At 43.0% G+C, this 18532-nt stretch overlaps 1 protein-coding gene across 3 annotated transcripts in view; it reads right to left on the reverse strand.

The window, feature by feature from the left end:
- Window positions 1–18532, reverse strand: part of FMN1 (formin 1) — a 397658-nt gene that overhangs the window by 17578 nt on the left and 361548 nt on the right. For all 3 annotated transcript variants that reach the window (XM_032481561.1, XM_032481564.1, XM_032481562.1), the window contains one exon: window positions 15927–16076. In XM_032481561.1, the coding sequence (XP_032337452.1) occupies window positions 15927–16076 (150 nt within the window). The remainder of the gene's footprint in view (window positions 1–15926; window positions 16077–18532) is intronic.

The raw sequence follows: 18532 nt of genomic DNA on the forward strand, positions 1-18532 counted from the left end.
CAGTGTGGTCAACCTCAGAGGGTTTACATAAATTTGAATTGCATTTCCTTCAACCACAGGACGTTTAAATAAACATGAGTTCAGGTGCCAGCACGTGGAATGCAGACACTCCACAGACGAATCTGAAGTTCTGACCTCCCCTGTCAAACTGGAAGGTGCGGCAGCACCTCGGTCTGCCTCGCTTCCCATCATGCCAGTCCTGTCCTCAGCCCTGAGGCCGCCAGGCGGTGCCGTCTACTGGCTCGTTTGCACAGTGATTTTCCTGTGCCTGCCTAGACTCTCTGAGCTTTGAAGTTTTGGTTGGAAGACATGCTGGGAGGCTGCTGTCATAGTTCAGCAGTGCAGTGACGACAGCCCGCCCAACTGAAACAGGTCCCTCCGACCCATCCTCCTGATCAGCGCGGTCTCAGTTAACAGTGCACAGCTCCCAGAATGTCACTTCCCTTCTCAGAAACTCTCAGCGACTCCCAGTCAGCTCCAGCCAGGGTGGCAAAGGTCTTCTGTAAAGGGCCAGAGAGCCAGTATTTTGGACCCTGTGGGCTGTAAGGTCTCTGGGACGACTCAACCGTCCTGTTGCGGTGTGAAAGGAGCCCGAAAAAATACGTGAGGGAACCACAGTGCGATGCTGTGCTCTAGTCAATTTAGTTCCAAAACTGGAAGTGGGCCGAATTTGGCCCACAGGCTGTAGTTTGCTGACCTCTGAACTACAGTACATGATCCAAATTCCTTACTCTGGCAATCAAAGCTCCCCCTGTTCTAAACTTAGTCTACTGGTCTGTCTAACCTTTTCAGACCCAGAACTGGTTTTACACTGTCCTTGGACAGAGCACTTAACCCTCCTGAGCCTCAATTTCCTCACCTGTTAAATGTGAGAACAATACGGCACCCAGTAACACAACTGCTGTGCAAATTAAAGAAAAATGTTACACGTGGTCACTTGCCAAGCACCCTTTCCTCCAGCTCACCCCTCGTGCTGTCCCCACCAAACCTGCCACTATTCTTTGCACCAGGGCTTTCCTCACCCTGCACCTTGCTCTCCCTGCTCATTCCCTCAGTGACTTTCCTACTCATTTCCAGGTGTTCAAATCCTCCCCGTTCTCCTCTTCCCGGCTTAAGTGCCAAAGTCATGAAAGCTTCCTTCGTCTCTCTTAGTCAGAAGTGATTGCTCTTCTCCCAAGTGAAAGGGCACTTTGTGCCTCTCTTAAGGCACTTAAGACTTTTCACATTAGGACTGTAGTGGTGTCTTATTTCCCTTAAACCACTGGAACCACTTGAGGACAAGGATCACGCCTTCTACACGTCTGGTCCTCCCCCATCCCTACCCCAGCACCATGCCACGCACCAGTCAGTCGTTAGGAAATAGCTAAGTGGCAGACTTAGATCTGCACGATGACTTGCATTCATAGCTCTTCCTCCTACTTTAAACAAATCTAAATGTTTCATAAATACCCAGAGTTGTACAACGATCAGCTTTTGCATTCACTCTTGGGGAAAAAATTAAAATGTAAACACACACTAAACAATCTAGCTCCAGTTATTGATTAGCTGATTGAGTCCTGAATAAGGAAAAAGGGTGCTCAAGGGCACCCAAATGTGCTCAGTGTTTATATGTGTCCGATTACGTACACATTCGAGGGCTCCTGAGAAGTATCCACGTCACTCTGCTCCAAAGGAGACTGAGGGTCAGAGAGCCTATACAACTTCTCTCAAGTCTGGAATCTGCCTCTCCCTCTAGACTTTTCTGCATGCAGTCAAAGAGAACTGATCAATTTCTAAGTACATCCATGCTCAATGTCCCTCCTGGCTCCACTGCTCAGGGACTTGTTTTTGGTTCTGGCCTAGATATGGATTCTATTTTTGTTTCTGGTCTCTAGAAACAAAATATTTAGATTATCACATGTAGTTAGTTGCTCAGGATTACTCACAGGCAAATACCTAGATTAAATTTCAAAGGTTACATTATACATCATATAAGAAAAATCTGAAATATAGGGGAATTAAACAAGTCAGGGGAAAAAATAACAATTTTCAATTTAGAAATGCTTAGTAAAATAGATTTTTGAAAACCTTATCTTTTCTTCTTTCTCGTTATAACACATCCCTAGAAGGCTACTGAGGGCCCCGGTAAATAGTCCACGGAGGAAAGACACAAATATGAAATGGGAGAGTGACGTGTGTCCTCTGATGGTCCTGCTTAGTCCTTACTCTCAAGAAATCATCTCCAACCTTGGCTGGTTGAGGAGGGAATTCTGCTTCCACTTAGAATGTAGAAAGCTGCAAGAGAACATTACTTCCATCCTAAATGAAAAGAGCTTGATCATGTGCAAAATCATCCTTTTTCTTTCACCCATCAGAGAGCGGGGGTCACAAGGCAGCTGAGGGAACTGCATTCCAAAGAACGACATGTCTTTCCATTTAGAAATGTAGGATCCCCACTTTACAGCCTCCTTTTCTGGGAGACCTTGAAACTGAGCATACTCTGGGGTTTCTACAGGCTAGATGTATATTCCTACAGCTGAATCAAACCAACTCAGGACCCAGCCCTCTGTGAGCCTGAAGACGTACGATGCCTTTATTGTTTTGACATCCAGTATTTCATTGGCTCATGATGTACAAGGCAGAATAGACTGAAATCATCATGAATTTTACAATAAGAGAAGTGCCTTCATTTTCAAGCGCAGGAATTACGCATACCAGCCAATTAGGAGGTGGGGTAGGTAGAGTGTTCAGGCTGTTTTGCAATCCTCATCACTAATGGAAAAACCAGTAACTCAGCAGTGTTTTCAAACTGTCTTCCAAAGAGCCTTAACCCTCAGCCTCAAGGCAAGAAGGAAGAGTTTAGGATTCTCCTGACCCTAATATCTTCAAGACTGCTTCCACCAGAAAAGCTTAATTTTATCAGTTTTTATAGATTGGGGTTTCATGTATGTTTTCATTTGGTTAAAAAAAAAAAGCTCTGCTGTTAAAAAAGAAAAAACAAAGATGGAAAACTCCTTGGATGGAACTCAGCAGAACCCACTGAATCTCCTAGGGGGAAAGAGAAAGAAAGAAACTTCTTGTCCAGGAGAAGGACAGCTAACAGAAGTCATCTTCCAAAAGAATTGTCCAGGGATATCTTGGAGATGAACAGCTGATTAAGACAAGACTTCTTAAAAGGATGATTCTTCTGACAGCCACAGCCACTAGATTCCAGCTTTGGGGCTCGAATGAAAAATCAAATCTTTAAAAATCAAAACACAGCCAGTTCTGCCACTCTTCTCTGCCTCTGTTACTTCTCAGATATGGTCTAAGCCTGGGAGATGAACAGTCTCTGGCAAATATGCACAGATGGACACAGTGGGGACAGACTGAGATGAGCTGAAGTGTGGGAAAACTAAGTGCTCACCGGGACACCCACTTACTTCTCTGTTGTAAAGTCAGGAATTACCTTACGTTGCATTATGATTCATTATCTTTGTGGTCTTCAGAGAATTTTAATTGATCTTCCTGATTTCGGCCCTACTTTCCAGTTTTTATTCGCTTCCTTTGCTCTCAATAAACCCAGAATGAAGATGACATGAATCCACTGGATCGCACTCGAAGGTTTCTCCCAATTTACTTCTGCAACTGCAGTTAACATTTTTGGGGGTCATCTGTTTGGGTCCCTTTTCCTTTCTTCCCCATTCCAAATCACTGTCTAAACTGTAACAAGACTGTCAACCTATGAACTTTTGAATAACTCTTCAAGTATGAGACTAGGTGACATTTTTAATTAATTGGGGTCTGAACACAACTGACCTCAAATCACGGCTCAGGCTGGAATCTACACTCTAAAGAGTGGGGTCAATTTTAGTGTTTAAAAATGAGTAAATGTTCTGGAAAAGGCAAAACTATGGAGGTAGTAAAAAAAAAATGGTGGTTGTACAGGCAAGGAGAGATGAACAGGCAAAGAGCAGAGGAGGTTTAGGGCCATGAAAATACTCTATGATACTATAATGATGGATTATGTTATTATACAGTTTGTCTGAACCCACAGAATATACACACTAGCAGTGAACCCTAAGGTAAAAACTACGGACTTTGGGTGCTTATGATGTGTCAATAACCTTCATCTTTGGTTAAAAGAAAGGTACCCTGATGAGTGAGTTATGCTATGCATGTGTGGGGACAAGGGATATATGGGAAATTTTTGTGCCTCCCTCTCAGCTTTGTTGTAAACCTAGAACTGCTCTAAAAAAATATTTTTTAAAAAATGAAAGAAGAGAAAATGGACCCCACAAAATACCATTCTGTTTTAAACATCTGTTGGTGATATTTGTTAGAAATTTCTAAATGATAATGACCAGTTCATTTCAGCAAGTGGAAAACAGACAATCCGGTAATATTACCAGAGCATACTTCATAGATCACTCACTCTTGTAATATTCACAATGGGACTGAGGAAGAGAGTTCAGGATTATGGAAGTAAAGTTTTTGCCTACAGTGCTACTAGCTTCAAAGAGGAAGCTCTATTGGCCATCCGGTACAGTGTGACCTGGAAACATTAATTACTACATGACCCGGACGCTGTACACATCTTCACTGAAGACATTCAAAGTCAACGGCTTTGGGAACATCAGTGGATGAAGGCAAAGAAAAGGCAGGCACTGCAGGGAATATAGTTCATGAAATGCATGTTAGTAAAAGCATGAAATCTGACCTGCTGTAATGTGAATCTGTTTAAAGAAGACTTAAACTTACAGATGTAGAAAACAAACTGTGGTTACTGGGGGGAAGGTGAGGGGAGGGACAGCTGAAGAGTTTGGGATTAACAGACTCACATTACTATATATAAAATAGAAAAATAGCAAGGACCTACTGTATAGCACAAGGAATAACTTCTTGTAATGATCTGTAATGGAAAAGAATCTGAAAAAAATATAGATAGATAGACAGATAACTGAATCCATTTGTTGTACAACTGAAACTAACACTGTAAATCGACACTTCAATAAAAAATGAGAATTAAAAAAAGTAAGACAATATCACTCATCACCAAAGAGGTCAAAATAGTCTAGAAAGGGAATGAGGCAGGCTCTGTGTGCCAGTATGTACAGTCATGGGCCTTTTAAGTCAGGTTGCTGCAGGGAATAATACCCAAGTTCGCTAAAAAGCAGGACAGTAAAAGCTGAAGGACCAAACTACTCTGACCCTAGACTTCTCCTAAAATTCGAAGACGTGTGAATCTGCATCTACCAAGGACGAGAACTCTTCATTTGGTGGCTATTCTGAAATACATGGGAGAACATGATCAGCAAAAGAGCATGAGAAAAACATGCCCTTGTCCACTTTCGAGGGGCGGATAAGGGTTTTGTGGGAAGGAAAAGGTGCTGGCACCTACTGAAGATCACACCAGTAAATAAAAAACTTGCCAGTCTGGCTTCCCAATGTGGGATGGCTTTACCAATCATTATTAGGGACAGCTTCTTCTACAAGCACATGATGATATTTTTATGGTCTCTCTTCAGGAGAAAAAGTCAGAGACAGTGTACAAGAAGCTGTAGAGATGATTATTCACTCCTTTCCCATGATCTCCATGAAGCCTTGAACTTACTAGCATCAGGTCAAGGAACAAAGAGTACTGTCCAAAGAGACCTTGGGGAGGTGGGGCGGCAGCTTTGCTGAAGAACGCTCAGCACCACGTGGTTTGTGGTGCTTTACATGGAGAAGGTTGAGGGCGCCAGCTTGGAATTTTCCTCACTGGATATTCCCTGCCGCATAGATGGTGTTAGCATGATAGGAGCTGTTTTTAATGTTGTACTTTTGGAGAGGTGGAGCTACACCAGCCTTTGCCCAGTAGCCTGGACAGCAGAAGGAAGGCTCTGTGTACACTGCGGGGTTTGTTTTGTATCTTTTGATACTCCTTAAGTCTCTACAGTTACTGTCCTCAGTTCACTGAGTCAGGATGCTTCTCCACAGCCAGGGGAAAGTGGGCTAACATCCAGTTTCGGTTCTAAGTGAGTCAGTACAATCAGGGAGACCTGCTGGGGCTGTGGGAACCACTCTTATTTCCATCCACCTTGACAACCGTCCTTCACTAGGTATTTCTGAATTCTTCATATAACTATTCCACATAGATAACAGTTATGAAAGTCAATGAAACAGATAAAGTCACTCTTCACTATCAGTAAAAAAAAAAAAAAAAAAAAAAAAATCACAAAAGACTAAACTGATTAACCCCCTCAATGTAAAGGGAAATTTCTCCTTCCCTGCAGCAACTGATGAAAACATCATGGACTCGGCTATGTGGGATGTCTCCAAAGGGTAAGAAAATAAAACTCAGAGAAGACAGCCATAGACAATATGGAATAATGGGTGGCCTCAAAATCATTCATCTCAGGCAGGCCAGCAGGGCTACAGACTTGGACAGACACACACTCTTCTAAGCTTATACCCTCTTCTGAGTCTGACCCTTGACCCTGACTACCCCTCCACCCCTGCCCGACTCCGGGACCAGTTTCACCAGCAGCCGTGGTAAGACAGACCAGCAGGAAGTAAGAGAAGCCTTAGACTTAAAAGACTTAGCTCCTTACACATCAGAATCTAGCCTCTCAGCTATTCCATGACAAATTAGCCCATCACTTCCACTTCCTAAACTTGACAACTTTCCCTACCTCATTCCTAAGATATTTTTCTGTTTACAATGAAGGAAGACCTCATAGAGGTTGCATGTCACCAGCTACGCAATCAGCCACTTGATAGCTTTTGTGGGTTATCACTTGTAATACCCAAACACACTTTGACTTCAAATGATTAATTGCAGAACAAAGGCCGCTTCCGTTGGCAGAGCGTCTCCCCCAGGCCACAGGGGAGTGGAAGTGGGGGTGGGGGCGGGGGTCCTGGACTTGCCCTGGAATGTGTGATCAGTTAAAGCCAATCACTCTGCACTTGGTAGACGAAACACCCTGAGCCGCCTGGGCGACTTAGGTGCGGAGTGAAAGGTAACAGCATTGTGTTTCCTTGTTCAGGAAGAGGCGTCTGGGAGACAATCTGGAAACTCAAGCCGGTCCTGGGACATAAATCTGCAAGTTTAATTGCAACGCACTGCTAGTCTTAGGAAGACATTTCTAATCCTAATAATGAAGACACGCACATCCTTGGAGGTGCCAGCTCCCCCACTTTTGGTTTTGAAACCTGTACCACCTACCAAGTCTCACCAAAAACTGGAACTGATCAGAGCCTGCTTGCACGGGTGACTGAAACCAAGAGGGGGAGGAAACAGGGGAGATTGGGTGGAGCAGGCAGCCTTTCTGGCGCCCCTCAAATCACACTACCCAGGCAGCCCCCTACTCCATCTATTCTACGCCCAAGGCAGGAGCTGTCAGGAGTCCCGCAGATAAGCAATTTACAAATATTCTAGCTGAATGAAGGGGACTTGCTTTGGGTTTCCACTGCTGTCTGCCAAGCTAGGGAAACAGAGTGTGGACAGATGCTCTCAAAGGTTCTTATTTGAGCTCTAAAGAGATTTGAGGCTTGGCCAACCATGAATCCCAAGTATCTTCACTTCCTTATTCTTTTTCTAGTTCTTTTTTTTTTTTTTTAAGGCAAATTGAAAGTAATACAGAGAAGGTGATTGTTTTACCCCATTAACTAGTCTTTCTTGTTTTGAACACGTCTATCCTCTTTAACAAAGCTGTAAAGATTTTAGATACTTGGGCAGAAACAACCCATATGGGATATATTTGGGGAATTCTACCACCAAAGTCTAAATAAATAAGATCTCTCATCTATCAGCAGTAGACAGCAAACTCTGTAATCAGTTTCAATGTGGCAAAAGAAAACATGGTGATTGTTTATTTGTTCAACAAATATTAATTGAGCCCTCATTACGTACAAGGAAATACAAGGTGCTAGAGGGAGAACAAAGAAGTACAAGACATTGCCCTGGTCTTCCAGGGCTTATGATTTATTTGACGGAGAAAACGTCCATGACAAAATAATGGAAAAGAAGTCACCAACGCCAAAATTAAAGAGACAGTAACCACTCCCCATCTGCTCCCTCCATGGAATTTTGGAGGAAAGAGCTCTCTTGGGGAGAGCTTTATGAAGGAGGCATTATGGGATCATGAGGTTAAATTCTTCCAGAATGGGGTCTTGTAGCTTGTACAGCACTTAGGAAGTAATAGATATTTTAAAAATATGTGTTTAAATCAAGCTGATTAAGTGGTGCAAATTTATATCATGGGAATGCAAACTGCAAACATGTGAGAGACGGTGTGGACTCAGAGGACACAGAGAGAACACGGCAATGAGGCTGGCCCCAGAAATCACACTACGTGATTCCTCCAAAGTGTGTGTCAAGCCTTCCAAGTCCAGGACTTCGGCACGTGGTTGCCAAAAGGTCCTTACCCCTTTCTTCTCTATGGAGCTGAATTCATCCGCTCTGTCCATGTCCAGTTCATTTCTTACCTAAGATCACAGGACATCAGCACTGGAAGAGACCTTCACGATCACCTGTGTCTAGCCATTCCTAAAGTTGGCTGAACAAAGTAAGAAACACTGGGAAGATGAACAACTTCTTCCCTTCTCCAAAGCTTACCTGATGGATTTAAGCAAAGGATGGGTAAAGCCAAGACATTTATTGAAGCAACCAAACACAAAATGTATTCTTGCTCACCCTCTCTCTGCAGGGAGTTTTCTAAAACTGCACATCCCTGAGCTCTAAACCCCTGGGATTCTGACTTGGTGGCTCTGGTTATATTTTTACAAAGCTCTCCAGGTGACTTGAAAGATCTGCCAGATTTGGGAGCAGCTGATTTCTAACATTCCGGTACTGGCTTCAGAATTGCTTCTACAGCTTTCACAGAGGGTGGCCCCGTTTATGGCTCACCATCTTTCCCAAGCCCTCCCTAGCCTCCACATTTCTTTGGAACCATTTCATCCTCCAAACTGTTACACCGCCCAGATCTTCAATGCTCACTTAGTATCATTTTGTACTATGTTGAAGTCCTTTCTAGATTAGTAAACAATTATTAGGCTCTGTGTTGGAGAATGTGTCACAGCGTATATAACCAGGAATGGGTTTCAGTCCTAAAGGTGGAAAAAGACACATAAAGTGCTAAAATAACCAGTTGGGATGAATTGAGTGCTAGAGGATGGTAAGAAAAACATGCTGCCCGACACCAGAGGAAGGTATAATTCTTTTACTTAGGGGCATTTCAGAGATTTTTAGAGGAGAAGTTTTGGAGGTCATCCTTAAAGGATGACTATGTTCTGACCAAGAATTAACTGGGGACGATGCAGTGGAAAGAAATTATCCAATGAGAACACAAGGCAAGAACGTGCAGATGGGAGAAACAGAGTCAATATCATAGGCACGTGGGAGATGAGGATACGGGAAATGAGGTTGGAAAGTGAGCTAAGGCAAGTTGTTGGAAGCTCATTGCTCTCATTTGGGAGAAATAGGGAATCCCTGAAGGAGCTCAAGCTTACTGTCACATAAGACCTAGGTCCTTATCCACATTCTGTTGCTTACTAGCAAAACTGTGATGTTGGTAATTCATTTACTCTTTCTTGTGCTTATCTGTAAAGCAGTAATACACATTCTAGGGCTGTCATGAGGCCCCCCAAAGTTAATGACTGTAAGTACCAATCATGGCTGATTTTCATCCCTCGATTTCAGAACAGAACATGTTTAAACAAATAGATATGATCTCATTTCTGTTTTAGAAAGATAACTACACATAATATTAAAGGCCACTGAAGAGGAAAGAGAAAAACTATAGGCAGAGAGAACAGTAAGAAAGATTTTCAATAATCCAGGTGAGAGACGAGGTCCTGAATTAGGGCAGAGCCACTGAGAAAACAGGGTAAAGAAGCAGAACTGCTGAGGAGGCAGCAGTAGGGGCAAAGTGAATCTTGCAGCATTAAAGATGATTCCGGTTTCCAGCCTGCTTTGGACACAAAGGGGAGAGTGGTACAGTTGAGAGCTGGAGCCTCAGGACATACTAAAGTGCAGATGAAGGCTGGGCATCCTGTGGGAATGTTTAGCGTGTGGTTGGAGGTCTGGGTCTAAGATTTTTAGAACTAAGAGGTTGGCTCTGGCTAGGACTTGGCAAAGAGGTGACAGGCGAAGCTGCGAGAGTAGTTGAGACTAGCTAGGGAGAGACTACAGAGCAGAAAAGAGGAGCAGAGATCTGAACCCTGGGGAAGGGCAACACATAAAGAGGAGAAGAAAAAGAGGATCCAAGAAAGGAGATGAAAGAGGGGTGGTCACCTTTACCGAAAAAGACTCAGAATGCGACTGGAGCATTTTCAAGATGGAAGAAACTGTCGTCAGTGTCAAAAGCCAGTAGTGGCAAGGAGTCAGAAAGAGTCATTTGATTTCACAAATGGGAAAGGTAGAAAGTCTGCTGATGGTCTCAACAGCATTTCTCCTGCTCCCTTTAGGAGTGGAACCCATGAGTCTTTAGCTGGGTACATGGCTCCCAGATAGACCTGCATTTCCTGGTCTCCCTCACGTATAGCCGTGACACTAAGTCTTGCCCAGTGAAATATGTGAACCTTCCAGGCTCTTAAGTGTAGACTCTTAAAAGGAAAGGGGGCGCCCTCCCTTTCTACTGGCAGGAACTCAGCTGCAGCAGCGCTGACGGACACGAGGTGAGCCATCTTCAGCCTTGTGAGTAAGGACCACAGCTTAATGATGGCGGCCACGAAATAAAAGGAAACTGGGTCCCAGACAGCTACACAACTTGCATTCAGATTGTTAAGCAAAAGTTGCTTTGGTCTTTGTTACAGCAGCTGAAGCTTTATCCTCACTGATACAGAAAGGAGGGACTGTGTGCTAAGTAACAAGAAGTGAGGAAATGGATATAAACTCTTTTTTAAAGAAGCTGGAAGGGACAGGAGATAGTTTCCAGAGCAAAGAGGGTCAAAAGAGGTGTTTTAGTTTTTAAAAATCAATGATCCTACAATTTTTACCATTTAAAAGCCTACTATCTCCTCTCCTTAATTCATGGCATATTTTTAATTTTGCAGAAGTTGTTTTAAATTTATTGCTTGGGGGAAAAGCAGGTTTTATCCTTTGTGATTATCATAATCACAAATTCTGTTTATAAGTTAGCTTGCTGGGATATTTACTCTTCATGTATTTGCACAGAACTGCCTTCAATGTGACTTAGCAAAAGTCAAAGTTTTGCCTATTAACTGGGGGTGATCATTTTTCTTATTAAAGGGGTTTTCTAAAATATGAAGCTTCTTAGCAGTTAAGTATACGCAAACCATCTGACCACATAACAGAGGGCTAGAGAATAGAAAGTTACCTTATTCAGTTATCATGAATGTAGGTCAGTAGAAAAGCAGAATTCAATGACTAAAAATGTTAGTTTACAGAAATTTTTCCAGGAATAACTATCATATAAAGAGAGGAATTCCTTCAATGTCTACATCACAACCAACGGCTCATTTGTGGGTTAAGTGACCACCTTTTTAGCCCCCAACTCCTGGTCCTAAAGTGAGCCGAGCAGTAGGGAGCTCTGAGAACAGCTATGGGATAAATCCCACAACAGCTCTGAACTACCTGCAGTTGCATCATTAACCATCAGAGCTGCAAGTAATACACTTACAACAAAAATCCTGTTGGTATTTAGCTGAACTAAAACAAACAAGCAAACAAGCAAAACCCAAACGGACCATCCATTCCCATAACCACTCATTACATCCACGGTGTAAACTACAGCTACGTATATAATGAAATGTCTTATTAGCATTTTGCATAAAATTCAGCAAACTCCTCATTCGCTCCTTACTTACCCATTATGGGTTTTTAAATGGCACTTTTAAAGTTTGCTTTGGCTCAGGGTGAATTACTTGCCAAGACTTTATTCCTGGAGTCATGACTCCCCTGGGACTTCTTTACCTTCTGCAAATTCATAGCTCACTTTGTGGGCAGTAGTGGTTAGTGCCCTGTGCGTGTGCACGTGCGGGCATATGTGGGAAGCAGTATTAACATATCCTAAATAGTGGGAAATTTCATGAGGGAGGTTGTATATCTCAGAACAATTCAACAGGGGGAGAAAAAGAAAAAGCAGAAAGTGAGTGAAGAATAGTCAGTAAAGGTAGCAGCAAAAGTTAGGTTACTTCCTTGCAATTACGTACATGCTCAAGTAACCTGTTGACTTAATAGGTGGAAGAAATGTGTGTTACAGAACTCTGTTCAGTGTTTGCCTGTCAAGAGGCACAAATACAAAAGTGCATGAAAAAGTCAAATTGAGGCAAAGCTGCCTCTGAGAATAAGAATCATGATGAACTTTTATAAACCACTAAATGCGATGTTGGATGCAGACAAACGGAAAGATTTTTTGTGTGCATGCTTCCAATTCAAAAATGCGGTCTTCAAGATCAACCTTAGCATTTTAGGGGAAGAACTGGGGGCGTGAGGGGAGGTCACTGAAAGCATTTACCAAATCCAAATGGACAATTACACTTCTCTGTGGCCCCATATCTCTCCCCCACTCACCACCAGACTTTGCCTTGAAACGTCTTTTAGCATGGGCCCTCACGGGCTCAAAAGCAAAGGTGAGGGGCATCATCTCAGAAATAAAACACACAGGTTCTCAAAATAGCAAAAAAGTACTTTCTAGATTCAGAGGACTTTTAAGCTAGAAAAGATTGTAGTAAACATTTAGTTCCTGTTCCATCCCAATACACGCATTTTTACAGATGTGATATTTGGGTCCCCCGGCAATAAGGGACTGGCCCAAGATCACAAAGCAAATGAATGGCACTAAAATGCTGGTTTTCAACCCTTTATGCAGAGGTCTTTTTTTTTTTTTTTTTTTTTTTTTTTTAACAGTACTGAACAATGCCTGTACTAAGGATGGGTAAGAGAAGGGCCCGGCACATTTCACTGGAGGATGAGTTCCAGTACTTGGGGCAGCGTGAGGGCTGTGCGGGTCACAGACCGAAGCTCTAGGGAGCAGGGCAGTCTGGATTTGTGCCTGGACACCCAGGTTTGCTGTTTTGCCTAACACTGGCTTACATGGCAAGGGTACGTTTAACACCATTAATATACCATCATTTAATAGCTCGCTCTTCTACAGATAGAGTTAATCTGCAGGTGAGCCATCTCCCCAGTGAAATACTAGCTCTCTTCTACTCAAACACAGACTCGTGCCCTGTCACCAGCTCAATAATAATAGGGTTTGTCATTCATTCGCGAGGCACAAGCACGTTAGACGTCTTATCAGTCATCTGTGTGTTCAGGCTTCGTTCTGAGTTTCATGAGGGGTGGCTGTTACTCGGCTGTGGGGCTGCATCATCTCAGTTTCGCACCCAGTTACTGTGTGTTCATGGAAACCATACTAAGCAGAACAAGAAGGAAATATTCTGCGTCACCTAAAATTGACCTCAAGTGGCCTAAACTAGTTTTCAAAACTTCCATTTCATTTGGGAGTGAATCTGTCCCTTTGAAAATACTGTTGTTGATTCTTAATTTTCCTCAATGATTCTGGGGGTTTTAGTTGGCCTTACAAATACATCTAAAAATCAAGTGGATGAAATTCCTTTGGATGGAATCCCAAACTACAGTTTTTTCCCCTAATAATTACAGGCTGTCAGGTTTTCATTTGGTTATGAACTTAATTTTTGAAGATATTTTCATACTGTTATGCTACCTCCTGACATTTTGTGTTGTTAAGATTTATTGGAATTCTGGGGAAAGTATAGTTAAAAAGTGACAATATCAAATATCATTAAATAGGGGTCAAAACAAAGCAATCATACTGATTTTCATTTGATTATAACCATAGAATCAAGTTAATTTGCCTATTTCACTATAAGGAATAAGTGATTCCAACAGTTTAAAAGCTAAAATCCGTAGCAGGCAGAGAACAATTGAAAAAATCCTCACTTGATGAGAAAACCCTGCATACTAACCAGTTTGTTGAACTGAATGAGCAGTAATATGCATAACGTGCTAACATCGCTTAACAAGTAGATTTTGTAAACAGGCTGCCCCACAAATATTTTATGAGCCATCATTAACTTTCAGAGATGTTTTAGGTTAGAAACGTTGGTGATCTAGCTCACAAAGTACGGCTGGGATGAAGAGACCCCTGAAATTGCTAAATGAGAAGAACTGAAAAGGGTCCCGGGAAGTCACGACCTTTTAAAGGTGTTGGTTTACAGAGTGTGAAGTGGGCAATTCACCAGCTGCACCCGGGAAACAGCGCTGTAAGTGCCCATCGCTAGGAATCAGAGAGCAGGTCATCCTGAAGGGCGGCTGCGTATCACCGCAGGCCCACAATGGGTTTCGTCTAACTTCTGTGATAGGGAAAAATTCCCCCACTTGGAATACAGTTCATTATTTCAACAGAAGATTATTCAAGTGAAAAGCAATTAATTGCTCTCCCAGTTGGTTTTTGTGAATCATTTTTAGGGCTCTAACAACAAGAGCAAAGTCACTGAGGGCTATGATCAAAATCTGAACATGTAACATCTTAAGCAAAGGCTGGACTTTCAGGGCCCATGAGGGATTCCCTGGCCTTTGGGTGGGGACACGGAGGGCTGGCCGGCCAGCTGCTACCCTGTGGGAGAGAGAAGAGCTCGGCTCTGTCACTTTCCTCCGAGACTCATCAAACACAGAATGTAGTCCACGGAAGCTTATTTTAGCTTAAAGGGCAAAATAAGTGATTGCAGGGCAAGAGCAGTGAGTCAGATGTCAAGATTTTTAGGATTTTTGTCATGTTATTATCAACAATCTATTTTCTTAACAATGTCCCTTAACTTTTCTCTGCTTCAGTTTATCAACATAATGGATATACTCAAGTTTAATACCCAAGTTCCAAAAGAGGTAATGGTGGGAAGATTGTGTTGATAAATATTTTTGAAGCTCTTTGACTTCCTTAGAAAAAAAAACAGGCTTTTGAAAGAATTCCCCACGAAAACATTTAGAGACTCAGAAAAAATGAGTCCAAAAAATCTTTAAATTAGGCTCCCTTTAGTTTTTTAAGGTAAAACATATTAGTGTATTGTGTGTGTGTGTGTGTGTGTGTGTGTAGATACATTATGTATACACCTTTTCTCTGATTACAAAGTAAAGCACAAAAATACTGAATAATGGAATTTCAGGTCTCCATGTTTGGTGAGATATAGATGCTACACTTAAACTGGTTCCCTTCATTTGTCTCCTCCTCCACTTCGAATGACACTCTTATACATCTGTTTCTCAGGAGTAGCAGCAAGACCTGTTTGAAGTTTAGATCCATGACACCCTTTGCAGAACAGTGGCAACCCGATCAAAACTGCGATCAAGCAGAAATGCTTTCTTTCCAATAAACAGGGCCAAATCCAGTCTCTCTCCAAGGAGAACACACACGCCCTCCCTATATTCAGAGCCGAGGTTTGCCTTCTACCCCCAACTAATAAAATCAGGAGGCTGCAATGAGGCCGAGCGGCACGCAGTTTGATGTCCTCAGCAGGATACGGGGAGTCAGAAGTGGCGCTGTAAATCCAGAGCGGGGCTTCAACACTGTGTTAAGTGTGGCCCGAGTCGCAGAGATTTCCCTTTGATGCAAGTTCAGTGTATTAATGGGAAAAGCATTCACTTTTATTTGTCTGTACTGTCTGCGACAGCAAGGCTGCCTCATTTAGCCTGGGCCAACATGAAAATCCGCAGAGAAGCAATCTGTTGCAAATTAGCACAGCTCCCCTTTCATTTACTAGCTAGTAATTGGAAGGGGTTAAGAAAGTGTAACTTATCAGATCACGTGAGTGTATCTGCTTGTGCGGACAGCAAGCCTCCCCCCTTGAATTTCCCCACGAACCCCGAGGCAATAATCCTCGCTCCATGTCCACTGGCTCTGAGAGGCAATACTGACTGTGTGAGGTGGGCACACTTCGTGAGGTTGGAGAAGGAGGTTTCCCAGGCTCCGGGTGTGTGCGTGTTAATGAATCTACTAGAGCCTTACCTTTCTTTAGATATGTTTTTACTCTCCCGTTTCCAAATTGTCTTGAAGTCACTGCAGAACTCGTACCACACCATAAACACGTGGTTGGGTGTGATCTCCTTCTCACCAGACTTTGGCTTCATCCCAAAATATCCCACTGTTGTTTCAAAACTGCAAATGTAGAGGAGAAAACAGAGAGAGGGAGAGGGTGAGAGCCTGTGAACACCACCAAAACCCATTAGGGGGAGGAGAGGGGACACTGGGGCAATTTCCCGCGTGTCTCTTCTCTAGCACAGAACCCTAGGCTCGCAGTGACTGTGGCTTATCCTCAGCCTGGGCACAATCTATGTGTTCAAGCCGATTTTCTAAGAAACTCAGCATGATTGGGGAGACTTCTGGGCATGTCTTATCTGTCTAAAAACCAGCATGTATAATTCCAGGGTGGATGCAGGTAAAGCTTTCGGGGTTTGTTCGTTGTCTCAAATCTATGCCATTTACATGTTCTTCTCCATGTTATGTGTAATGATTACATGAAACGCTGATGACATGTGGATGCCGTATCCCCAGCAGGGATCACTGAGAGAGCCCCCTCAGAATAATTCATCTGTCGAGTGGTCCCCGGAAAATCAAGAGACTGTCCTACCCTTGTTCTGGCATCTGCTGGCTTTGTCCTCTGGGTCAATCATTCATCATTAGAGTCAGTTTTCTCAAGAGTAAAACAAGACACTTAAGACCCTATGATCTTTCAGAAGGTTACATTTTAAAGCTTGATGTGATACAGGAATATAAACCACCGATGTACAAAAATAGATATAATTGAAGGTGTAGCAAGGATGGGAGGAAAAATCATTTTTGATCTTTAAAAAGGATCTCTAACCCAGTGAGAAAATAACTTAGTTTTACAAGGTAGATTCCCAGATAACGCTCAGAACCTCCTGACCTACCCCATGGAGGCTCAGTCCCAGCCAACTACCCGGGCCTCCCAGGCAGCCCTTCTTGGAGGCACTAGCTTTGCAGCAATTTATAGCTCTGCACTCAGGCGTTCCCCTCACCCACTCCAAGCCCCACAAGCTCATTTGCCATGAGCAACAACACTTAAATAAATGGCCCCCTTTTCTAGGGTGTTGGAAACTAATCAAAGCAGGACTGGCTGGCCAGGTTTATTACTCAGTGCTCTATCATCTGTTCAGACACCGTGGTTTTTTTTTTTTTTTTTTTTTTTTTTTTTGTGGCCATCCTGAATACTGAGTTCCTAATGGAACTCTATTCAATGGCGATTGTAAAACCCTGAAGCCCCGTTACTCTTCCAGAGCATACTTTCATCTCGTTCTCAGTTGTTGGGCAATATGTATCTCATAAGATTTTATCACATTTCACAGATGAACTGTTAATTGATTCCATAGCTATGATTAGGCGAGATCCAAGCTGGAGCGGCAGCTCTGAGTCCCATAAATTCTTTGTGTTTCTGTAAATAATAAATCTGTTTTTAATGCAAATTAAAACTACTGGTCAGGGAATTTTGGCTCCCAGTTATTAAAAGGCTAGGAGTGCATAAGTGGAGAAAGGCAATAACTGCAGTAATTTCTTAAGGGACTCTCTTATAATTCCAAACACACATATTCTGGAGCAAAACCAGAATGGAGTGACGTCCACTTTCGCCCAGACATGACTCCTAATTCTGTGGCAGTCAAAACACTGATAAAACCAAAGGTACACTCTATGGCACATATTTTATTTCATTCGAAATGAAAATGATATTGACTGTAGCATGGAAATACCTAAGCAGAGAGTTCTGTAACCAAAAGGAAGAGGCCATGGATTTCCCACGGAGTCACCAGGCTTCAGAGCTGGAAGGGACTTACAGGGCAACCTGTCCAGTGTTCTCATCTTACAGATGGGGAAACAGAGACCTGGAAAAACTGAATGACCTTATTCATTGGCAGAGCTGGGCCTCCAGAGTGGGGGTCCCCTGATTCTCAGTGAAATTTTTCTGCTTTACCCTTCTGTTGCTTATACTCACTGACCCAGGCATTTATGAAATAAAATAGTCATTTTGGGGGTTTTGTTTCCACTTTAGACACAGTTGCCGCCTATATCAGACACAACCTGCGTTACCCACCCCCTCTTCCCCCGAAGAGCACATCATTATTTTTTCTCTCTTCCTTATGCTCACTTTCTACAAAGAAACAGATCTATGTGTGCACTGACTAGAGAAAAGAGTGCCTTTCACTTTTAGCATTCAGAGCAACAAATGATCTTCCTACTTTTCAGCAAGACAGAGTGAAGAGCTCAGAAGCTCAGGTCACTGTGCTCACAGGTCAGCTGAACACCTCCAGCATTATTTGGAATGTAGGCTGTGAGACCAAGTATTGCAAACATGGCTGCAGTTTTCGAGGATGGACAGCATTGCATGGTGGCTTATCACAGAGCCTGGGAAGAGCCTATCACCAACCGGCGGGCCTCCCTTTTCTCAACACTAAACTGAAGCTAACCATGGACCCTCACCACCTCTCCCCCGGGGATCTGTGAGGCCCTGCTCGCTAACCCTCAAAGAGGATGAAAATGAAAGGAAATACTAAATTTCAGCATTTTTTTCCCCCTATGTGTTTAAAAAACTAAGAAAGCCA

This window comes from Camelus ferus, chromosome 6 (genome assembly GCF_009834535.1).
Source record: "Camelus ferus isolate YT-003-E chromosome 6, BCGSAC_Cfer_1.0, whole genome shotgun sequence".
Taxonomy (NCBI): domain Eukaryota; kingdom Metazoa; phylum Chordata; class Mammalia; order Artiodactyla; family Camelidae; genus Camelus; species Camelus ferus.